Raw genomic sequence first — 22,399 nt, forward strand, 5'->3', positions numbered from 1 at the left:
CTTCTTTCTGCGGGGCCCAGAAATATGAAGCCTGAAGCTGTGAGAGCTGTGGAGGGGCTAAAAAGGTCAAGAGAGCGTCCAAGGTGCTGGCCTCAATGCCCCTGTGTGCTTGTGACTGGACTCCAGGGAGAAAGAAATGTGCCCGAGGACCTCACAGTCAATCTGGAGGGCTCACTGGGCAGGGTAAACTTTTTGTTTTGAGGAGGGAGAGCTGGAGAGGAAGACAGCTGCAAATTCTCTCCTCAAAAAACACCGATACAGTATGCTAACACATATATATGGAATTTAGAAAGATGGTAACGATGACCCTATATGCGACAGCAAAAGAGAAAGAGATGTATAGAATAGTCTCTAGGACTCCGTGGGAGAAGGCAAGGGTGGGATGATTTGAGAGAATAGCATTGAAACATGTATATTATCATATGTGAAACAGATCGCCAGTCCAGGTTCGATGCATGAGACAGGGTGCTCAGGGCTGGTGCATTGGGATGACCCTGAGGGATGGGATGGCGAGGGAGGTGGGAGGGGGTTCAGGATGGAGAACACATGTACACCCATGGCTGATTCATGTCAATGTATGGCAAAAACCACCACAATATTGTAAAGTAATTAGCCTCCAATTAAAATAAATAAGTTAAAAAAAATTCTCTCCTCGGAATGACTCTGTCGTAAAGAAGTCTCAAAAAATTAGGAAGCCCGAGCTGAAGTCACAGCATATTAACACCACACACTCTTCCCAGGTTTTCACAGCTCCAGCTCCAGACTAACAAAGCCTATAATTAGTGCTCTGCCCCATCAGTCCTGGGTGTTCATTGGAAGGACTGATGTTGAGGCTGAAAGTCCAATACTTTGGCCACCTGATGCAAAGAGCTGACTCATTGGAAAAGACCCTGATGTTGGGAAAGAGTGAGGGCAGGAGGAGAAGGGGACGACAGAGGATGAGATGGTTGGATGGCATCACCGACTCGATGGACATGGGTTTGGGTGAACTCTGGGAGCTGGTGATGGACAGGGAGGCCTGGCGTGCTGCGGTTCATGGGGTCGCAAAGAGTCGGACATGACTGAGCGACTGAACTGAACTGAACTGAACTGAACCCCTGCCTTCCACGATGTCTGGTGGCTGCAGGCTCAGAGGTGGAGAGAGGGAAAAGGCCCCATAGATGACCGGGCACATGTTCCACACATACCCACCTCCTCCAGGTCATTAACACCCCCCACGTGACCCTCAGAGGTGGCTGTGCACTGCCAGCCTCTAATGAATGAGCTATCAGAGCTCTGAGTACAAGCGAGGGACGCGCTGGCCCAGGAAAAGCAGCAGCCCCATGCTCACCTCCTTTCTCTGCCTGGGGAAGCCAGCATGCAATGGGTTAAATCTGGGACCATCTGAGAGGCTATTTAATTAAATATTTAAAAAGAAAGAAACTCAATTTGAAGGCGGAATCACTTATAAATAAATCCCATGACCCTAGGTTCTGAGGACAGCCACGGAAGAAATCTCCAGGGTATTAAGGCAACCCAGCTCAGCTTATATAAAGTCACAAGGAAAGAAAAAGGAGCAATAACAAAGAAGTGCAAACTGGAAGCACATATGTGTGGTTATTTTCTCTGTATTTTTAATAAGACAATAGGTCTCTCTATAGTTACACTCTTGGAAATAGTATATAAATTGATCTTTGTTGATAAATCTGGTTTAAACACTCTAAGATAAATATTTGAAGACTCTTATGAGTCCCATATTTTTTATGAAGTATTCTCTTTTCTGTTTTTTAAATCACTTTGTCACATTCTAGGTTTCTTGAAATTGAAGTACACTTGCATATACAAACCTGTGCACTGAATTGCATTTCTGATTCATGTTCAATACTTGTCTCTTCTTATTATAGCAATTATTGTTTTTAATTGAAGTGGAGTCGATTTACAACACTGTGCAAGTTACAGGTATACTGGGTAGTGACTCCCTGTCTTTGCAGAATATACTCAATCAAATATTACACGATGGTGGGTATAATCCCCTCTGCTACGCAGTAAGACCTCGTTGCTTGCCTAGTTTATATGTAGCAGTTTGTTAATCCCATGCCCTTCATTTGTCTCTCTTCCCTCTTCTCTCTTCTCTTTGGCAACCACAAGGTTTTCTTTTTTTCCATGACTCTGTTTTGCATATCCATTCGTCTTATTTTCTAGATTCTATATGAGTAATATTATACAGTATTTGTCTTCATCTGACATTTAACTAAGCATAATATTTTCTAGGCGCATCTATGTTGCTTCAAATGGTAGTATTCCATTCTTTGTATGGCTGAGTAATATTCCACCATCACACACACACACACACACGCACACACACACACACACACACACACACACACACACACACACACACACACACGCACACGCACACGCACACGCATGTTAATTCTATCATTTGTTGATGGGCGTTTGGGTTGCTTCCACATCTTGCCTATTGTATACAAACAGCGCTGCTGAAGCCCTGGTGAGTATGTATCTTCTTAAGTTAGTGTTTTCGAGTGTTTGGGGGTTATACATTCAGGAGTTGAACTGCTGGATCACTTGGTAGTATTCGTTTCAAAAATCTTTTTAAGGAAGCTCCATACTGTTTTCCACAGTGGGTGTACCAACATACGTTCTCACCAACAGCGTCAGAGGGCTCCCTTTTCTCTACATCCTCTTCAACACTTACTTGCAGATTTTTGATGATGGCCACTGTGATAGGTATAGGACAACACTTCACTGTGGTTCTGATTTGCATTTCTCTAATAAGCAGGGATGCTGAGCTTCTTTCCATGTTCCTATTGACCATCTCTATGTTTTCTTTGGAAAATGTCTGTTCAAGTCTTTTTACCCGTTTTTGATTGAAGTCAGTGCTTTTTCTTGACATTGACTTACGTGAGATGTATTGTTTTTTAAAACACGCAGATTTTTATCTCAAAGGTAAATCTGCTATGCTTCCTCCGCCTCACCTTTCTGCTGAAGGAACAAATGTAGCACTGTGTCTTTTTTTTATAAAAAGACAAGACTGAGCGCTTACTGCAGTGGAAGCTGTGGTCTGCTGCCCAGACTGTCTGCGCTTAGGACGGAGGCATCCTTGTCCCCGATGCTGGGAGCATTGGCGGCTCATGGCCCTCAGGGTTTATCCTCAGCCATAGAGACTCAGCTAACTAGGTACCCTCTCCCTGGGGGTAGCCTACGGTCAATGACAGTCCACGTTAGAATATAAAGGGCCTATGCCCTTGCCTCAAGACTGGCCAACCCTGAAGGCACGGTCCGGCTCCAGCGGGCACAGTGGGACCCCCTGATGCCTTTGCTCACGGAGCTCAGCTCCTCTCTCTGTCTGACACTGACCCCTGCACTCCTGCTCAGATGGTGACCCCGAGATCGCGCCCCAGAAATCTCGTTTCACACAGCTCTCCTTCTCAGAGTCTGTGTCCTAGAAACCTGATCTAAGACAGTCATCTTATTCTTCCTGAGACTTTCATTATTATAATTCTTTTATGAGTGATTGTGGGAGAAGATCTGAGACCTCAGACATATCCAGTTTAGGGACCAAGCTTCCCTATCACCCACTCACTGCCCGAAATATTTGGTTATAAAGATGAAGGCAAAAAAATCCCCATTAAGTTGAAACAAAACTGGGTATTTATTGACATGTGTGGAGTGATCCTTTTATTATAAATGTGTCAAGGAGGTTTTATTCATATCTAGTTCACACAAGCATGCACAGTTCAGTTCAGTTCAGTCGCTCAGTCGTGTCCGACTCTTTGCAACCCTGTGAATCGCAGCACGACAGGCCTCCCTGTCCATCACCAACTCCCAGAGTTCACCCAGACTCATGTCCATGGAGTCAGTGATGCCATCCAGCCAAGCTTTCACACATACACACAAAAGAAACTGAATGAACTTAAGGAAAGAAACAAAAGTAAATTTTCTTTGTATTTCAAAATATTGTTTAAAAATTAGCTGTGGATTCTTCTTTCACCTGAAGTACCCGTTATTAAAAAATATTAACAATAAGAGTCTACTCCCTAAATGTAATTAAACAGTGTTATTTCACTTTGCCTAACACGCGAGAACAGTTAAATTAGTTTTCCCTTTTCTCATTGCACAATTGGGATAACAAACAATTCTGTGTAGAACTCAATCGCCGCACTGATATTTTTTATTCTGACTGAGGGATCTCTTTTCTCCTCTCCCTCTTCTCTTCTCTCTTTAAACAATTTCCCCACATTTATGTGTGAAATCATGTTGTAAGCTCAAGTAAACACAAACTGTATTCCTCAAGTGATCAGCAGTCTTAGATTTTTTTCCCTAGGGCAGTATGCATTTTTAGTTGTGATTTTAATCCTTTTAATTATATTTATTCCTACAGATCAGTGATTTTACATCGATGACTCCATGTTGTGCTCACTTTTCCCCCCTCCTTTTCCTGCTTGGCTCCCTTTCATTTTGCTTCTCTTGGCTTCATTTTGCCCATATTTCCACCATGGATCCCACATCAACACCAATGTGTGAGCTTCATAGTTTTTTTCTGAACTCACAATACTTTACTGATCTGTGCACATGCACATTTACACACACATATATGGATTTTGCATACACGCTTCCGTATTTTGTTTTCTCACCACCTCTCTTGAAGTCATCTGGTTTAGGTCAGATTCAGTCCATTATGTGACTATGTCACAGTATCTCCAGCCCTTCCCCTACTGAAAGTTGCTTACTCTTAGGACGTTTTTGTCACCATACACAATGCTGCAGTAAATAATGCCCACTTTTTAAAAGTGGATTTTAAGATTTTAAATATCACTGGTATAGATTTCTAAAGGTGAAATTGCAGGGTCAAAGGACATATGTCTTTTTAATATGAACAGATATGCCAAATTGTTTTCCAGGTTATCAAGTTGCATATATATCAGCAATGTGTGTTTTTCTCTACATCCATTAACATTTTATGCCAACTGGGCTCACTTTTATTATACCAGATCTTTGCCTGACTAGGCAAATGATTTATGGATGTTTGGCATTGTGTCACACCCGCCTTAGCCTGTAGAGTGGTACAGGGACTGTATGTGATTAATCCCAGTTCCAGCCAACTGTTAAAGTACAATTCCAGGAAATACACCTGTACCACTTTGCAATTATAAGCCATGGTATCATGACTGTCATGAGCAGAGCTTGCACATGGCACTCACCAATGACATACTCCACCCTGAAGAGATCCCTTCTGGGGTCATAGGGACGATTGAAGTCGATCTGAATGTAGAAAGACTGTCCTCTACGAACGATCAGCTTGTCGTTGCTGTATTTGTCGGTATGGTGATCCACTTTGTTGCTGTCCCACCTCTCCTTGAACAGGTGAACATTCGTGACATTAAGGTAGTCTGTACACAAAGAAACAATCAAGGAAAACATTGAGTAATTTTGGTTTAAACACACACTCAGACAAACAAGATTATTTTTCCCAAAGATGCGAGGTAATAGGTTTATTAGATAAAACTCTATACAGGGGGCTGGTAGATCTCAGAATCGGTCTCTTGTGGCATCCTTGCATTCAAAGAAGATTTTTAAAAAGCCTTTTCCCCTTCCGACCCTACTTCAGATCCCACTTCGGGTGTAAGAGGGCAGTGATGGTGATGCCTAGCGTACAGGTCTAGATACAGAGAAGCCAGGACTCAAGGCAAGGCTTCACGCCCGAGTCTCACACTGCTGTTCATCCAGTCAGCTGCTTCCCACAATGACTACAGCGTCTCTACGGTGGAAAAAGCAGGGAATAACAGGTTTCAATTTTTTATCTTTAAAAGGGGAGGGATCAAATCTGACAAAGCTTCCAAGGGATGTTCTAAGGACAGATCAGATCAGATCAGTCTCTCAGTCTTGTCCGACTCTTTGCGACCCCATGAATTGCAGCACGCCAGGCCTCCCTGTCCATCACCAACTCCCGGAGTTCACTCAGACTCATGTCCATCGAGTCAGTGATACCATCCAGCCATCTCATCCTCTGTCGTCCCCTTCTCCTCCTGCCCCCAATCCCTCCTGGCATCAGAGTCTTTTCCAATGAGTCAACTCTTCGCATGAGGTGGCCAAAGTACTGGAGTTTCAGCTTTAGTATCATTCCTTCCAAAGAGATCCCAGGGCTGATCTCCTTCAGAATGGACTGGTTAGATCTCCTTGCAGTCCAAGTAGACCATTAATCCAAAATTCTCCTCTTATTCAGGAAGGGTAAACCTCCTTTTCCATAATTCTAAAAGGAGATCTTGTCCTTCAAAAGCAGGAAACAGAGGGAACAGGTGTAGGGGAAGCATGTTAGTGTTTCTATGAGGGAGGTAGGATTGTTTCCACATTGCACAGGCAGAAACAAGCTTCGCATTTGCCTGGCTACCAACCGACCAATCTGGAAGCAAACCCTGGTGTGATGCCAAAATCTTCAGGTTTTTCCTCTGATGTGTGGAATCGGGAGTGTAAATGTCAGTTATATATTTATCTGAGACATGATAACACTGGATGAAAGTTAGATCTCCTTTAGGTTTTTTTCCCCATTTTGTCTGCAACGATTATTGATGTGATGGTAACTCCAGTTACCCAACTACAGTGCAGTTTAGAAGATCTAGTCTAAATATGGGCTTCCCTTGTGGCTCAGTGGTAAAGAATCTGCCTGCAAAGCAGAAGACCTGGGTCCAATCACTGGATTGGGAAGATCCCCCTAGAGAAGGGAATGGATACCCACTCCAGTGTTCTTGCCTGGAGAATCCCATGGACAGAGAAGCCTGGCAGGCTGTAGCCCATGGGATCTAAAAATAGAGTTCTGTGTATGCATTTGGGGTTCTAAAGGGCCACAGGGGAGAGAAAACTGGGTGAGGGGTAGGAGAGGGTGTCCTGCCATCGTGACTTGCCTCTCTTTTCCTGACCATGGGGAGGGAGTCCTGCCATCTTGACTTCTCTCCCTTTTCCTGACCGTGCCAGCTACATGGTTTGTGCTCACTCAGTGTAGACAGGGTGCTGGGGCTTCAACCCTGTAAGACTCAGTGGCTTCCTTTGCTTTTACACAGGAGTCTTGAGCAGGATGTCTGGTCCCCTCTGAGCTCATTTTGTCTCATAGGCAAAACAGAGAAATTGGGTTCATTAAGATACTCTATAGTTCTGAAGTCTAGGAGTCCCTGAAACACCTGGGATTATTTCAAAGTCCAGGTAATCCTGAGTTTGATCTCAGCTCTCATCATTACTTAGGTCAGGGAGGTTACCTCTCAGAAGCTGAGTTTTCTCACCTTTAAAACGAAGACACTAATTTCTTGAGAATGCCTACAAAGATTCATCGTCCTCACAGGAGAATGACGTTATGCCTGGGACCAGAGGCTTCTCTGTGGCTCGCTGACTATGAACTGTGATGGAGTTATTTTGTATTTCGCATGGTGTGGTCCTCAGCGAGCTATTCTGACTGTGACACTGAAGCACACGGAAAGCCCAAGGTGCAGTTTTGCATTTGCAGCATCTCAGAACCCTGCTGTAGTGCACAGTCCCCGGAAGTGCAGTTTCGTTCCTTTAGGAGGCTGTGGGCTGAAGACGTTTATTTCTACACGTCTCTCTTCCAAGCTGCCTTCCCCTTAAGTTCTCTGGTCTTATTAAGGTCAAAATCCCCAGTGTAAAACTAGCTTCAGAAAGAGCTGAAGAATCATGAATGTCCCACTTGAGAAGGACCTCAGAAACCAACTCATTTGGCCCTCTTTCTTAGCATCTTGACTTTTAATAATTTTTTTTTAATGTCTAAAAATCTAATTCCTCAGAGAAGAGTTTAACCGCTCTCCATTCATCAGCACCAGTGGAAGGAATATACTGATGTTATAGCATCACAGACTCTCAGAGGGTAGAGGTATTGCTAGGCCATCTGGTAGACCTGCTGTATTAAACACCTCCATGAAAACCCTCATACTTAGGCTTTGAGTCTCCATCTGAACAGGGAACCCAGTATCATATAAAGCAAACAGTTTATTTTTATATAATCCAGTTATTTGAAAAATCCTTATAAAATGAACTGACATCTGCTTCCTTATAATTTTTGTAACTATAGATTCTGGTTCTAACTTCTGCATAAATATAGAATATGTTCTATTCGTTTCATCTGGCACTCTTTCTGTATATAAAGACTACTGTGAGTGTTCCTCTGAGTAAAGCATTCTCTAAGCCTTCAGTGTTCTTTAAGAAATTATTTCTAGACCTTTTACCTGCTCTGACATATATATGCCCCATTTTATGAAGTTCTCTCTTGTAGTGTTTTTCCTAGAATTAACTACATCTTTGGTTAGGGTTTTTCCAGTGAAAACCAATGAGGCCACTGCATCTTCCAAAATAAACTTCTGTGATTTCAGTCCAAAATACCATTAGTGTTTTGGATACTCTTATTGTTGATTTACATTAAGCATGTGGTGAAGCAAAACTTTAAAAATACATTCTGATGTCACTTCCGTCAGTAGTCGATTAAAACTCAGTCAGATTCCTATAAGTCACTTACTTGTGTTGTTATTTAACCATTTCTATCAATGCAAATTTTTTTTTCTTTTTAGCCTAATTTTAGGGCCTTACTTGTTTCACATTAAATTTTATCTTATTGTATTAGGTTAATTGTTCCAAATTCTTAAGCTAATTTTAGACCCTAAGTATATATTCAATTCTTTACCATCTTAGCCACCCAGAAGGCAGCCACTGTAGGAGACATAAGAGATGCAGGTTCGTCCCTGGGCTGGAAGATCCCATGGAGGAGGGGATGCAACCCACTCAAGTACTCTTGCCTGGAGAGTCCCATGGACAGAGCAGAGGAGCCTGGCTGGCTGCAGTCCACGGGTAGCAAAGAGTCAGACACAACCGAAGTGACTTAGCATGCAGGCATATATATTCAATACATTTAATGTCCTTCCTAACTTCTTGTCCTCCGGGAGTTTAACAGTATGCAATTTTACGCTGTCAGTCAAGACATGGATATAGATACATTAGGTCACTGCTAAACAAATACAAATGCACAGTGGTAGATACGGAAAAGTGAACAGGTAATTATGATACAGTGTCATGAAAAAGTAAAACGCTCTGATAAATGAAAGGAATGATGAGTGGGGGAGGGTTTCTGGCCAGGAGCCCCTAACACAGACTATGGGGGACTCAGGAAGCTTTCTGGAAGAACTGAGGTATAAGCAGGGGTCAGAAAGTTGAGCGAGTTTTCCAGGTAGAAAGAGAGGTGGGAGAGAAAGGAGGATGAGCGGAGACTGAGGGGAGAGAGTGCATGGTTTACTTTGAAAGTGGAAAGGTGGAGACGTCCCAGATGGTCCGGCGGCTAAGACTCCACGCTCCCAATGCAGGGCCCCAGGTGAAGTCCCTGGTCCAGGGAACTAGATCCTGCATGTGGCAACGGAGGTCTTGCACGGTCAAAATCAATGTTTTTTTGAAACAAAGCTGAAAAGTGATTGGTTGACTGGAGGGTTGCAATGCGACCACCGTGGACGAGAAGGCAGCAAGCCTTGAAGTCCCTGTCAAGGAGTTTGGACTCTTAACTGCACTGGGAATCCAGTGAAGAACCTGAGCTAGCAGATGCATATGGTTAGATGGATGCAGAGACAACCGGAAACCGCCTCTTCTGGTGACAGAGAGGAAAACAGACTGGAGGGGGGCGGTGCTGGAGGCAGAAAGGTCGGCTGGCAGGCTGTCGGGGCGGCCTTCCAGGTGAGGTGGGGAGAGTCCAGTCTACGTGTAGAGTCACACCTGATCCCAGAGCACCGCCAGGATCTGCTCAGCGCTTGCCACCCCTCCCTGCATGATGACCTGCCCCTAAAAATGAGTGGTTTCCCAAGCAGCTCCGCCTGTGTGGACAAACAAAGCCAGAGAGAGAGATGCAAGTCCTTCTTTGCTACCAGGCTCTCGGTGGCTCTCGTTCTCATTGCAAATGAAAACCCTGGCTTTCCAGTTCCACACCCCAGTCTGAAGAACCTGGTTAGTGTCTAGTGAGTCTGACTGAAGTCAGTTCATCCTTGCGTAGCATCATGAAGTTCTAGTTCTATCGGATGTACATGTGGGATTGAAGGAATAGCCAGGGTTAAATCCGTTTGGGAAGTGCTGATTTAACCAGAGTTAATCAGGATTCTTGAGCTTCCCTGGTGGCTCAGTGGCAAACAATTCGCCTGCCAATGCAGAAGGCATGTGTTCAATCCTTAGGTCAGGAAGATCCCCTGGAGGAGGACACGGAACCCACTCCAGTATTCTTGCCTGGAGAATCCCAGGGACAGAGGAGCCTGGTGGGCTACAGTCCATGGGGTCGCAAAGACTCAGACAAGACTGAAACGACTTAGCACGCACACACAATCAGGGTTCTTGCAAAATTTGTGCGGGACTGTCGTAGGCTGCTGTGTACTGCAAACCTCCTACAGGCAGACTGCTTTCCGAAGTTGAGTGGCCATGGGAAGTATTTTTGTGTGAGTGGAGGGTTTTTCAGAATATGTTTTGGGAGATACATCACTAGTTGTGCAACGCTGAGAAGTTATTTAATCTGAGTCCAGTTTTCTTATTTTTAGAAAGGCAATGAAATGCCTCATAGGGTTGGTGTGAGCACTAAATGAAAAAGAAAAAGCACATATAAAACACTTTAGCACAGTATCTGGCACATAGTAAAATCTCGAAATTATTATTATATTGTTATTAGTATACTCGGAGAAGCAGAATAGCACAGTGGATAAGAGCATGGATTCTGGACCCAGACTGCCTCGACCCAGGTCTCAGTTCTGACACGGACTATCTCTGTGACTTTGGACAAGTTACATAGACCTGTGCCTCCGCTTTCTCATCTGCAGAATGACGGCGGTGAGGAGATTCAATAAGACGATGCTCCTCAGCAGACAGGCCTGCCTTTCTTTTCTTGAATTTCTACATGTGGAGGGAGTCATTTTCTCGTCCAGATTTTCAGAATATGTTTTTCTTCTTAAAAATGTCTATTATCATCAGCCACTTAGTATCACCCTAATATAGGTGATTTTATCTAGGGGTCTGTAAGCCCCTTAAGGACCAGACTGTGTCTTAATCATCTTGTTACTGAGCCTGAAAACCTGAAGTCACTCAGTCCTGTCCAACTCTTTGCAACCCCATGGACTATAGAGTCCACGGAATTCTCCAGGCCAGGATACTGGAGTGGGTTGCCTTTCGCTTCTCCAGGGGATCTTCCCGACCCAGGGATTGAACCCAGGTCTCCCGCATTGCAGGCAGATTCTTTACCAGCTGAGCCACAGGGGAAGCCCTACTGAACCTGGGGTAATATTTTAAAATTTCATAGCAAATATTCCACTTTTCACTTTAAACCAATGTAATAATACCTAAAAATCTGAAACCAGGAGCTGGCTACTCATTTTAAAATAGATCATTCCATTTATCATAGTATTAACCATACGAGTGTTTTAAATGTCATTTATCAGACAGTTTCATTCTCACAATATTCAGGGTGATATATAAATACTGCCAAAGATAATGCAGGGGTTTTGAAATAGGAAGCCTCCAGACCAGCAGTTTTGTTTCAGATTGGAATAAAAATGCCCTGTCTTCACAGCTCACTTAGACCACTCATTACAATGGGTAAAAAAAGTGCGAATGAACTCCTTTGCGTCTGCAAAACTTCAGCTCCCATCCCCACCAATCGTAGTTTTATACCTTTTTCACAGTGAAAACAAGTATATATACTAAATATATGCTAAGAGATACATGAAGAATTTGTTTTAAAATAATGTAGCCCACATTGTTGTGTAATTGACAATGTTTAATTCAAAACATGTCGTTTTTAAAAAATATTGTCCTTTCTAAATGATCTTTATCTTTTCTATTGCAATATCACTCTAAGTCAATGCCTTCAGAAAGAAAGAAAAAAAATTATAGGGAATCACAGTGGTACCCTACGTGGGAAAAAATGAAGTCAATGGTAAGTAAAATTTTCCTATACAATCTCTTAAAAGTTCATGCTAAAATCACTGAAACTAAGAGAAACCTTCCGTTTAAAAAATAAAACAACTAAGCTATGGAATATTAAATGCTCCACTGAAAAGTTGAGAGTTTAAAGAAATAATTTTCTAAAAAAAAATAATAAAGAAATAATTTTCTAGACTGTAGTCAGATGTGTATGATGTGCAGAAGGGCAATGAGCAGGAGAATTTTATTTAGAAGGAGAAGGAAGTGGTAGACCTGTTACTCTCTCTCCAGTATAATCTCCTAATCGGTGGCAGATTTTAGTTTCTTGGGCTCAAAAATCACCGTGGATGGTGAAATTAAAAGCTGCTTGCTCCTTGGAAGAAAAGCTTTGACCAACCAACACAGCATATTAAAAGACAGAGATATCACTTTGCCAACATAGGTCCATATAGTCAAAGCTATGGTTTTTCTAGTAGTCATGTATGGATGTGAGAGCTGGACCATAAAGAAAGCTGAGCACCAAAGAATTGATGCTTTTAAATTGCGGTGTTGGAGAAGACTCATGAGAGTCCCTTGGACAGCAAGGAGATCCAACCAGTCAATCCTAAAGGAAATCAGTCCTGAATATTCATTGGAAGGACTGATTCTGAAGCTGCAATACTTTGGCCACCTGATGCGAAGAGCCAACTCACTGGAAAAGATCCTGATGCTGGGAAACATTGAGGGCAGGAGGAGAAGGAGATGATAGAGAATAAGATGGTTGGATGGCATCACCGATTTAAAGGACATGAGTTTGAACCAACTCCAGGAGATAGTGAAGGACAGGGAAGCCTGGCGTGCTGCAGTCCATGGGTTGCAAAGAGTCAAACATGACTTAGCAACTGAACATCAGCAATCTATAGATTTACTAAGGGTTACCCCACGTCTTGGAGAAGGAGATGAGGTCCCCAGCACCACTGAATGAACCCCTTTTCTTTTACTGCTCACAGCTGGTCACCCACAGACCAATCAAGTATTTTTTTCTTTTAATACCTCATAATTGCAAGGACTCTGCAGATGGTTGTCTGCAGATATGAACACAGGTTGTCATAAGATATCAAGAAAGTGGTATATTTTTCTTGAACCTTTTGCTTGGCATTGCTCCTTCGCACGTAGCAGGGCCTCCGTGAACACTTATTAAGCTGGCATACTGATTCTTGCTTTGTCTACTGGCTTAACAAGACACAGTTTAGATTGAAGGAAACTTCTCATCACCTAGGCTCCATTCGCCACAAACAGGAAATGAATTTGCTTATCCCTGGCCCACTTACTGGCAGAATGGAGCAACTCATTGCTAAGCCACATTTTTTGTCTTTTAGAGAGATATTGTAGCTGGAAACGTGGCAGTTTTCTCTTTCAAAGTGACAGCTTTCAAAAAGTCTACCTAACACAATTTAGCCTAATTCCAAAACATCAGAAAATGGACTGCTAAAAAAAAAAATCTCTCCTCATGAGCCAGCTGCCTCCCTGTCCTCCTACCCTCCTCCTAATAAGAAAAAATTGGATTAAAAGTAGATTATTTTCTCCTTAGTTTGTAAAAATATTCTTCAGAGAATGATTATACCTGTCACAGATGGAACCCTTAAATAAGTTAAGTGTTTAGGTTCATATTCTAGGAATTCCCTAGCGAACTGAGTTCTCCATGCAATCTCTGATAATATAAACGATAGGTATAAACACTGTCTATGAGGAGGTAGGTCTCTTTATTGTGAAAACAGCAGGATAAAGTTTCCTTTCTCATATTCCTTTTGAATACCCAGAATTTTAAACCATCATTCATTAGAATCATTAAAACATTTTCTTAAACAGCTTATTTTTTTTAACTGTGGCTATTAATATTAAAATGTCCTGTACTCTGAGGGACTTCCCCAGTGGTTAAGACTGCATGCTTCCAATGTAGGAGACATGGGTTCAATCCCTGGTTGGGGAACTAAGATCTCACATGCCGTGTGGCATGGCCAAAAAAAAGAAAAGAAAGATGCCCTGTATCCTGAATGTGTAAGACATGCTCAGCAGAAGCTAGAATGAGAAAACTGAGTCTAATGCTCTCTCCAGGGACTAAAACCCCTCTGGTCTGTTTCTCCTCTGGCCTGAAGTATCTCAACAGCCCCCAATGTGCCTCCTTCTCCTCATTTTCTCAACATTAGCATTTTTTTTAATAAACATAATTCTGATCGTGTCACTTGCTAATTAGAATCCTTGGCAAGTGTCCTGTGTCTGGAGGAGGAAAGGTAAGGTCTTCAAAGCCTGTTAGAATGTGATTCTGGCTTACTTTTCCCAGGCACCTCCCCCCTCTATTGTCCTCACTACTTAACACACACTGTTCCCTCTGCTAGAAATGCCCTTCCATGCACTCGTCTGCCCAGAACGCTCTTACTCATCTGCTAAGCCCCAACTCAAGTGTCCGTCCATCATGAAGCGCTCTTCAACCTCTTCCCCAGTCCACTGACACCACTGGTCACTCCTCTCACCTCTTTGTTTCAACCACTAGGTGGACAGTTGCTTGAGGCCAGGGGTTGACTTGTTCATTTTTGTGTCCCCAGAGAGATCTTGGCGTAGTTCCTGACACAATCATTGAACATTTTCCCACAAATCAAGAGAAGTGTGAACTGGTTCTACACAGCATCATCTCTTAATCATACACTGAAGGTCTTTTTTATTCTTTCAGTAATCTTGAACCCAGAGAGGTTTCCTCTGCACGAAGGAGAGACGACCTACTAGTCAATTAGTTATTTTAGTTCTGACGTGGAGGGAGGGGCAGGGAGAGGGGAGATGATCAGAAAGGCACAGACCCCGTTAGCCTGAAAATACCAGATCCTGCCTGCATTTGATTTTCTTTTTTTATAGATTGAGCTTGCTTTCCAGTTTGAATTCAAATTGCATTAGACCTGTCAAATGAGAAGTATAATTACTGCTGCAAATGATCCCTATTGCTGCCAACAGAGAGTTGAACCAGAACAAGAATACAAGCTTATCTTCCGGAACATTAGATCTCCTGCTGAAATAACCTTTGAGACCGGGAAAGCTGTGGAGCGATTTTCAAAAACACCAAATGAGCACGCGGCACAGCCTATTAGAAATAGATGCAAATCCAAACAAGCTGAGGGGATTTTCAGATATTTCTCTCAGCTACAATTGAGTTCAAAGGGGAGCCATGAAGGATCCCTAAAAACACCAGAGAACATCAAACACCACCACGGCCTGGGCTCCACTGTCAGCTCAAACATCTCAGTGTTTCTTACAGCACATGCTGCCATATGGGAGGAACCTTATGTTTGTTTTGAAATACAGGCAAAAATCATTCTTAACCAAATATGCACTGAAGCCCTGCATTAAAAGTGTTGTTGTTTAGTCGCTTGGTCGTGCCTGACTGTTTTTGCAGCCCCATGGACTGTAGCCCACCAGGCTCCTCTTTTCAGGGGATTTCCCAGGCAAGAATACTGGAGTGGGTTGTCATTTCCTTCTCCAGGGGATCATACAGACCCAAAGACTGAACTCGCATCTTCCGCATTGGTAGATGGATTCTTTACTGCTGAGCTACCTGGGAATCCCTATTAAAGGTATTACATACACTCAGTATATATTGTCTACATCCGCTGCCACAGGACTATGCAAAGGGAAAAACTCAGTCCATCTCACAAGAGCAGTTTGCTAAAGGGACACTTTGGAAAACTTCATGAAGCCAAGGAAGAGAGTGAGGCTTAGGACTTTGTTATCCTGGAGGCAGACCCTGATGCTGGGAAAGACTGAGGGCAGGAGAAGGGGTCAGCAGAGGATGAGACGGTTGGATGGCATCACTGATTCAATGGACATGAGTTTGAGCAAACTCCGGGAGATAGTGAAGGACAGAGAAGCCGGGCGTGCTGCAGTCCATGGGGTCACAAAGAGTCGAACACGACTGAGCACCTGAAGATCAACAGTCCTGGAAGCAGTCGTTCTCAGATGGGATGGAGAAGACACAAGTCCTCCACCGGTGGCCGAGAAACCTACAAGAAGCTGGCACTTAAACCCACATGACCAGGTCTTAGCAGGGACTTGGGGAAAAGTAGACATATTTAGTCCCAGATAACCCACTTTTAGTACAATTAAACAGACTTTTGAAATATGAAGGATATTGGGAACTGGCCCTCCTTGATCAGACGATATATATATATACATACTTTTTTTTTTCTGTTCGACTCATCTGGGACTTACTTCTATGCCTCCTGGGCTCACAGGTCCCTCCTCAGTGCATGCAGCACTTAGCTCATCTGTAGAGCTACTAAATGGATACATGTTTATGAAATCAGAAACCTGTTATTAATAAGAAGGTTACAATGACTCTGGGACTGATGAGTCATTCAGTTCTCAAGGGACTGACTGTTCACTGGACACACCCCCCCATACCAAGGCCTGTCATAAGTATCCCAGAATGTCACCCGGGCTGTGGACACATCTGACTGCCAAGCAAATAATGACTGATCTTTCCAAATAAGTCAGTTCAAAACAACTCCCCACCCCTGCCTCCAAAAATAAGCAACCAAAAAATTAGTATTTCTAGATTTTTAAAAAATTGAACTACCCACTCAACTTCTCTGGCAATTTTCTTATTGGCAACATTTTGTTGCATTTTTCATATCTGAGGGTTGCAGGCTACACATATTACCCTTAGATCAAGGCTCCCATGTGTGGGTCCCAGACTTTGCAGAAGTGTGATAATCTACACCTTCTGAATCAGTGAGCACGAATTAATCAAGACTCGCACAGCCACTGGTCATTGAGCCTCATGACAACTGTGAAGTGGATATTGCTCCATTTTGCTGATGGGAAAACTGAGGTTCTGGTCGTTTTCATGACATGTCCCATGGCCCAAAAGTGAGCAAGTGGAAGATGTTGGACAGGACCCTGGGTCTTCTGAGTCCTGGACCAGGGGACACTTTGTGACACCTCACTGCCTCCGTGGCATCTTGCACTTCTTCTGTACCCCTTTCACTTTCTGTTCCCCCAGCCCACTTCTTCCACACCTTGCCCCCTCTCCTGGGTCCCAGAGTCTTCTCTGCAGGAAGGGAATTTTGCTAGAAAACTGAAACAAGATAACTTCTTTGGTTACACCAAGATAACTTGGTTGGTAATTTAACATCTGCACGCTTTCCAATTTTATCTGCATTTAAAAAGAAGAAAGAAGGAAAGAGAAAGGAAGGAAAGAAGGAAGGAAGGCTCCTAGACTAAGCAGTGAGGATGTGACAAGTGCTTGCTTTGGTCTCAGTCTCCCAACCTATAACACTGCGATTTCGATGAGCTGATTAGCAAGTCCTTTCAAATCAGTTCTGTGGCTCTAACGGTGGCATTTTGGAGTGTGCGGCACCTGGAAGGGAGACAGGGCTCAGCACTCCAGGTTAACACCCTGTCTCGGCCCCTGGACTCGGCGGAAGATGCCCTTCAGTTCTGTGAACCCAAGCTCCCAGTCTGGATGGAGCCCCACGGGTGGTCCTGGGGTTTCTCTCCATCTTCACAATTAGATATCACGTCAGCTGGACATGATACTAACACAATCAAACCTGCCATCATGCCCAGCTATTCTCCAACTTGCTGGGTTTGTTCATAACCAGCATTGTCCTTGCCCTTCTCTTTCAACCTCTGGTCTCTTTCGGGCTGAGCAGGTTAACCACACCCCACAGGGTGATCGTGGACACCTCCCCTAGAAGGGGGTGTTCACTCCCCGGGGAAACCAACACAGAGCCCCTTCAGGAGCAAAACGGGTTTGGGTCCCTGCATGTTCCCTGCGGGTTTCTGCTCAGGGACATGAGTCTGAGTGTCCCTGCTGTTCCCGAGGGAACGGTGTCTGTGTCACCAAGCCACCGCTGGCATCTGGGCCCCGTGACAGTGGCCAGGGCTGGGAGGGGGTCAGAGCAGCCTGTTGCTCCCAGAGCAAGTCCCTCCGGACGGGCAGAGATGAGAGTAAGGGGCGCAGTCGCCTGCGCCAGGGGCCCCCATCCCTGTTAGACCCCAGCCTCTCTCTCCAGTGAGACGCACAGCAGTGGACACGCGGCCCGGGGTAGGAAGGAGGCGGGAACCAGACAATCGAAATGGCCACGGGGTTTTGGAAGTGGAAAATTCCAGCAAGAGAACATTCTTGGAAACAGACCAGTAGGGCAGCAAGAGGCCTCACCAATGGCCTGCTTCGCAGAGCTGGCCTCCTTGGCATTGCAGCTCTGGTGGTCTAGTCACTCCGTCGTGTCTGACTCTTTTGCGACCCCATGGACTGTAGCCCACCAGGCTCCTCTGTCCATGGGATTCTCCAGGCAAGAATACTGGAGTGGGTTGCCATTTCCTTCCCCAGGGGATCTTCCTGACCCAGGGATCAAAACCTCCTCCCTTGCATTGGCAGGGTGATTCATTACCACTGAGCCACCAGGGAAGCTCTTGACATTACAAAGCGATGAAGTAGCAGAAGTGGGATACAAATCCTGATCTTTGGTGCTTCTACCACTCAAGAGAGGGTTTTGGAGGCCCTTCCTTAAACCAGAGACTGGCAGGGGGCCGCTTTGGTAGGAGCTCAGTGGAGACAGAGGGAGCTGACCCAGCACCCTGGGGGCCAAGGCAGGTGCCCGTACCTTGCGGGTTGAAGCCCCGGGGCACCAGGCCCTGCAGCTCCACAGTGGGGGGGTCGTTCTCTGCTGCGTTGGAGGTGTTGGGGGGGATGGCTCTCCTGCCTCCAAAAGCGGTCCCGGAGGACTCCGACATTCTCAGCCTCACAGGTTCCTTGGGGAGAGAAAAGGAGACACAGACAGGAACGTGAAGCCAGTTACTTTTGCGACAAGGATGCAGAAGTGGAGAAACAGACGTATCTGTCCGTGACGGCTCTTGAGCAACCCATTTTGAGTTTTGCATAAATAAACACTGAGATGTGGCAGGAAGGATAGGTCTAATGACAGAGAACAGCTCCCCAGGGATCTCGGGGGGGGATTTCGTGTTTGTGAAAACACAGGGAAAGCAGAAGAAAGAGGGCTTATTTGGAGAAATGAAAGCTGTAAAAGATTTTGGAGAGCACGGTCTTTCTCTCATTCCCCCAAAGGGTATCTCTTGGAAGAAACGTTTATGCAGGTGTCTCTGCCCATTTTCTATAGACTGGTGAGGTGTCCTCACTGGAAGAATAAACTCATACACTCACGTCCAAATAAGTGGCATTCTTTCAAACATTCATGCCTGCAAGTTAATGCAGCCAGTATTTATCGAGAGTCCCCTCTGTGCCAGGCTGTGGTTTGGCCAGTTGGGATGCGCAGAGAACCATACAGAAAGATGCTTGCCCTCAAAGTTGGAGCCTAGGGATGTTTACATTCGAGACCGACGTGGTACAGCAGTGAAGCCGGGAGGGTGTGAGAACGTGGTGGCCACTGCTTTGGAGCCGGGACCCCAGGGAGCAGGACGAGGGAGAGGAGAGTTTGGGAAGGTAACGGGGAGGCGCCTGCGATATTAGAGAGCGCTATAAATAGCCTGTTCGCTAAAAGGACTCCCTCCACGGGGCTAACACTGCCCTTGCCCCAAGCCTGCTTCCCCTTCCTTCCGAGTCCGTAGGGACAAACGCCCGGTTTAAACACCACACCTCCCCGTCGGGGTCCAGTCGGCACTTGTTGACCGAGGGGCCAAATGAAGGGAGACCTTGTCTCCAGCTTTTGGGTTACCCAGTCAGGACTCTGGGTTCTCTGGCTGTTTCCAAAAGCCAGGCACACCCTCTGAAGATGAAGAGCAGCCTTATGGAGGCTCCAGGGAAGGGTGTAAGAAGGTGGGAGGGGAGGGGAGGACCGGAGTCGGGGATAAGCTGTCCAGGGGCTGGCTGAGCAAAGACTGCACGCTGGAGGCCCCGAGCCCCTTCCCGGGGTGCTGGAGTTTGGAAGGAGACAGCAGTGTTTGGAAGTGCCAAGTCTGAGCTGGGGCCCGTAAATACCTGCAGTCCTATTTACAGTGTCTTGTGGGTTACGCGGTGGGGGAGAGGAGAGAGAAGAACTAACAGACGCAGGCAGGACAGAGGCATCCTCTGGTGGGGAGCAGCCGAGGGGGCTGCAAGGTGGCTGAGGGCCGGTGCGGGGGGGGTGGGGTGGGGCTCCAGGAGAGGGGTGTTGAGCAGTAGCTCCTGGGGAGAGAGGACCAGAGGCTGGGGACCCCCAAGTAGCTGCCAGGTGAGAGAGGCCAGTGCAGGCCGGGCTGGGTGGGTGCAGGTGGGCACAGGCCCCGCCTCCTTGCCAGGTCCGGGGGGCGGGGGAGGTGCTCAAGTTCGGCTCTGCCTGCCGCCCGGGAGAAGGGACGAGAGCTAAGCCATGGACCCAAGTTGCAGCAGGAAGCTGTTCTTACCTGGCCCTCCTCCACCCTCCCCGACCCCTCTGCCTCCCAGCCATTTGCATCCCCTTTCCTTAGTCTGCTCCCCTGTCTGTTGAGGGGGAGACCCCAGAGGCCGTTTTCAGCCAGCAGCGCCTTTAGGGAAGCTTCCCAGGACGGCTACCTGAGAGAGGCCCTAGTTTAGAAGCCGGCGGGGCTGAGTGGATGCAGAGTTAGGGGGAAGAACCAAGTGGAGCAGCCGGGCTGCCTCCGTCCCGGCCCCCTGCTCTCTGAGCACCACCCGAGCATCGAGCATCGTTGGGGAGACCCAGGGGCGGGGGCGGACAGAGGAGGCGGCGGCCCGGGACCCCCGCGTGCAGGGCTGCGGGATGCCGGCAGGCGGGGCGGCGGGCGGCTTACCTGCGCTCCCTCCCGAGGTGCCCCAGCGCGGGCCGGCTCTGGGCGTCTCTGGGGTACTTCCTCAAAAGGACACAGGACCGACAAGAAAGTTGGTTCTTAAATAACTTCCTAGGAGCGCGCCCCCCTCCCGTCCCACAGCGATTTCTCCTCCCACTGCCTGACAGCTGGAGCCAGCGGCGCTCTCTGAGACTCTCTTTACCCCGCCGTCCTGCCGTCACTCCGGCATTGCCTCCCTGCGCCCCTTCTCCCCGTCCTGCTTCTCACCTCCCCCACCTACAATCTGCCGCCCCCTCCCCGGCCACTGGGAGCGGAGGGCCCTCGGGGCTGGGCAGACGGCACCCCGGCCCTTAGGTCAGAGGGTTGGGGGAAGGGTCTCCCCACTCAAGGGGACAGTTTTGCCCTCCAGAATTTCAAGCTTGGCTGGCCAGGAGGAGGGGTCTGGTCACAGACAGCGGTGGCCACGCAGCATGTGTAAAACTGAAGGAACAAACATTGGAGCCCCCGGCCCACCACCCGCCACCCGCCACCCACCACCCACCACCCAACATCAAGCTTTCCTGCGGGGGCGGGGGTGGGTGGAGGGGTGAGGGGGAGCTGCCAGCCAGAAGGAAGGTGAGAACACCCTGAGGAGTGCCACAAAGATGAGAAAAAAACACTTGTTGGTTTGTTTCGTGCTTTCTTTTTTTTTCCCTGAAAACTATTTTGGTTTCTTTTGAAATGATGGGAGAAAAAAGAAAAGAAACATTTCCCTCTAAAAGTTTCCATGTATTTCCCCCCGAGTCTTCATGTCTTGCTGCTGCTGCTAAATCGCTTCAGTTGTGTCCGACTCTGTGCGACCCCATAGACGGCAGCCCACCAGGCTCCCCCGTCCCTGGGATTCTCCAGGCAAGAACACTGGAGTGGGTTGCCATTTTCTTCTCCAATGCATGAAAGTGAAAAGTGAAAGTGAAGTCGCTCAGTTAAGTGTCGGACTCTTTCTGACCCCATGGACTGCAGCCCACCAGGCTCCTCCGTGCGTGGGAATTTCCAGGCAAGAGTACTGGAGTGTGCTAACTATTGCCAATAATGGCAGGTGTGAACTGAACAACTTCAACTCATGAATATTTTAGCTTTTCCTAAAAATTGATGTCATCTTTACCTCATTAGCAGGGAAGTGAATATTTAACTTGCCAATAATTAAGATATCAGTCTTGAATATTCATTGGAAGGACTGATGTTGAAGCTGAAATCCAATACTTTGGCCACCTGATGAGAAGAACTGATTCATTGGGAAAGACCCTGATACTGGGAAAGATTGAAGTATAGGTGGGAGAAGTTTTCAGTCCAGGGTTATATTTGCAGACAGAGGATGATTGTGGTTGAGATGGTTGGATGGCATCATCTACTCAATGGACATGAATTTGAGTAAACTCATTGGGGAGTTGGTGATGGACAGGGGAGGCCTGGCGATGGTTGCTGTAGTCCAATGGACATGGTTTGCAAAGAGTTGGACACAACTGAGCGACTAAACTGAATTGTGTATGTGAACATATATATATATATGGGTGTCTATCTTTTTTTTTAAATTATTTTGTATTGGGGTATTTTATTGTTTTTTTATTTTGTATTCAGCTATTGTTATGTCTGATAAACAATGTTGGGATAGTTTCAGGTGGACAGCAAAGAGACTCAGATATATATATATATATACATGTATTCTTTCTTCACCCTCCAC

General features: G+C 46.1%; 1 protein-coding gene across 1 annotated transcript in view; it reads right to left on the minus strand.

Moving 5' to 3' along the window:
- Positions 1–20,813, minus strand: part of F13A1 (coagulation factor XIII A chain) — a 144,053-nt gene extending 123,240 nt beyond the window's left edge. The window contains exons 1-3 of the mRNA XM_005891153.3: positions 20,686–20,813; positions 18,567–18,714; positions 5,205–5,393 (exon numbers count right to left, since the gene is read on the minus strand). Coding sequence (XP_005891215.1) covers positions 5,205–5,393; positions 18,567–18,696 — 319 coding nt within the window. The 5' untranslated portion in view covers positions 18,697–18,714; positions 20,686–20,813. The remainder of the gene's footprint in view (positions 1–5,204; positions 5,394–18,566; positions 18,715–20,685) is intronic.
- Positions 20,814–22,399: the final 1,586 nt, after the last annotated feature.

Source organism: Bos mutus, chromosome 23 (assembly GCF_027580195.1).
Source record: "Bos mutus isolate GX-2022 chromosome 23, NWIPB_WYAK_1.1, whole genome shotgun sequence".
NCBI lineage: Eukaryota > Metazoa > Chordata > Mammalia > Artiodactyla > Bovidae > Bos > Bos mutus.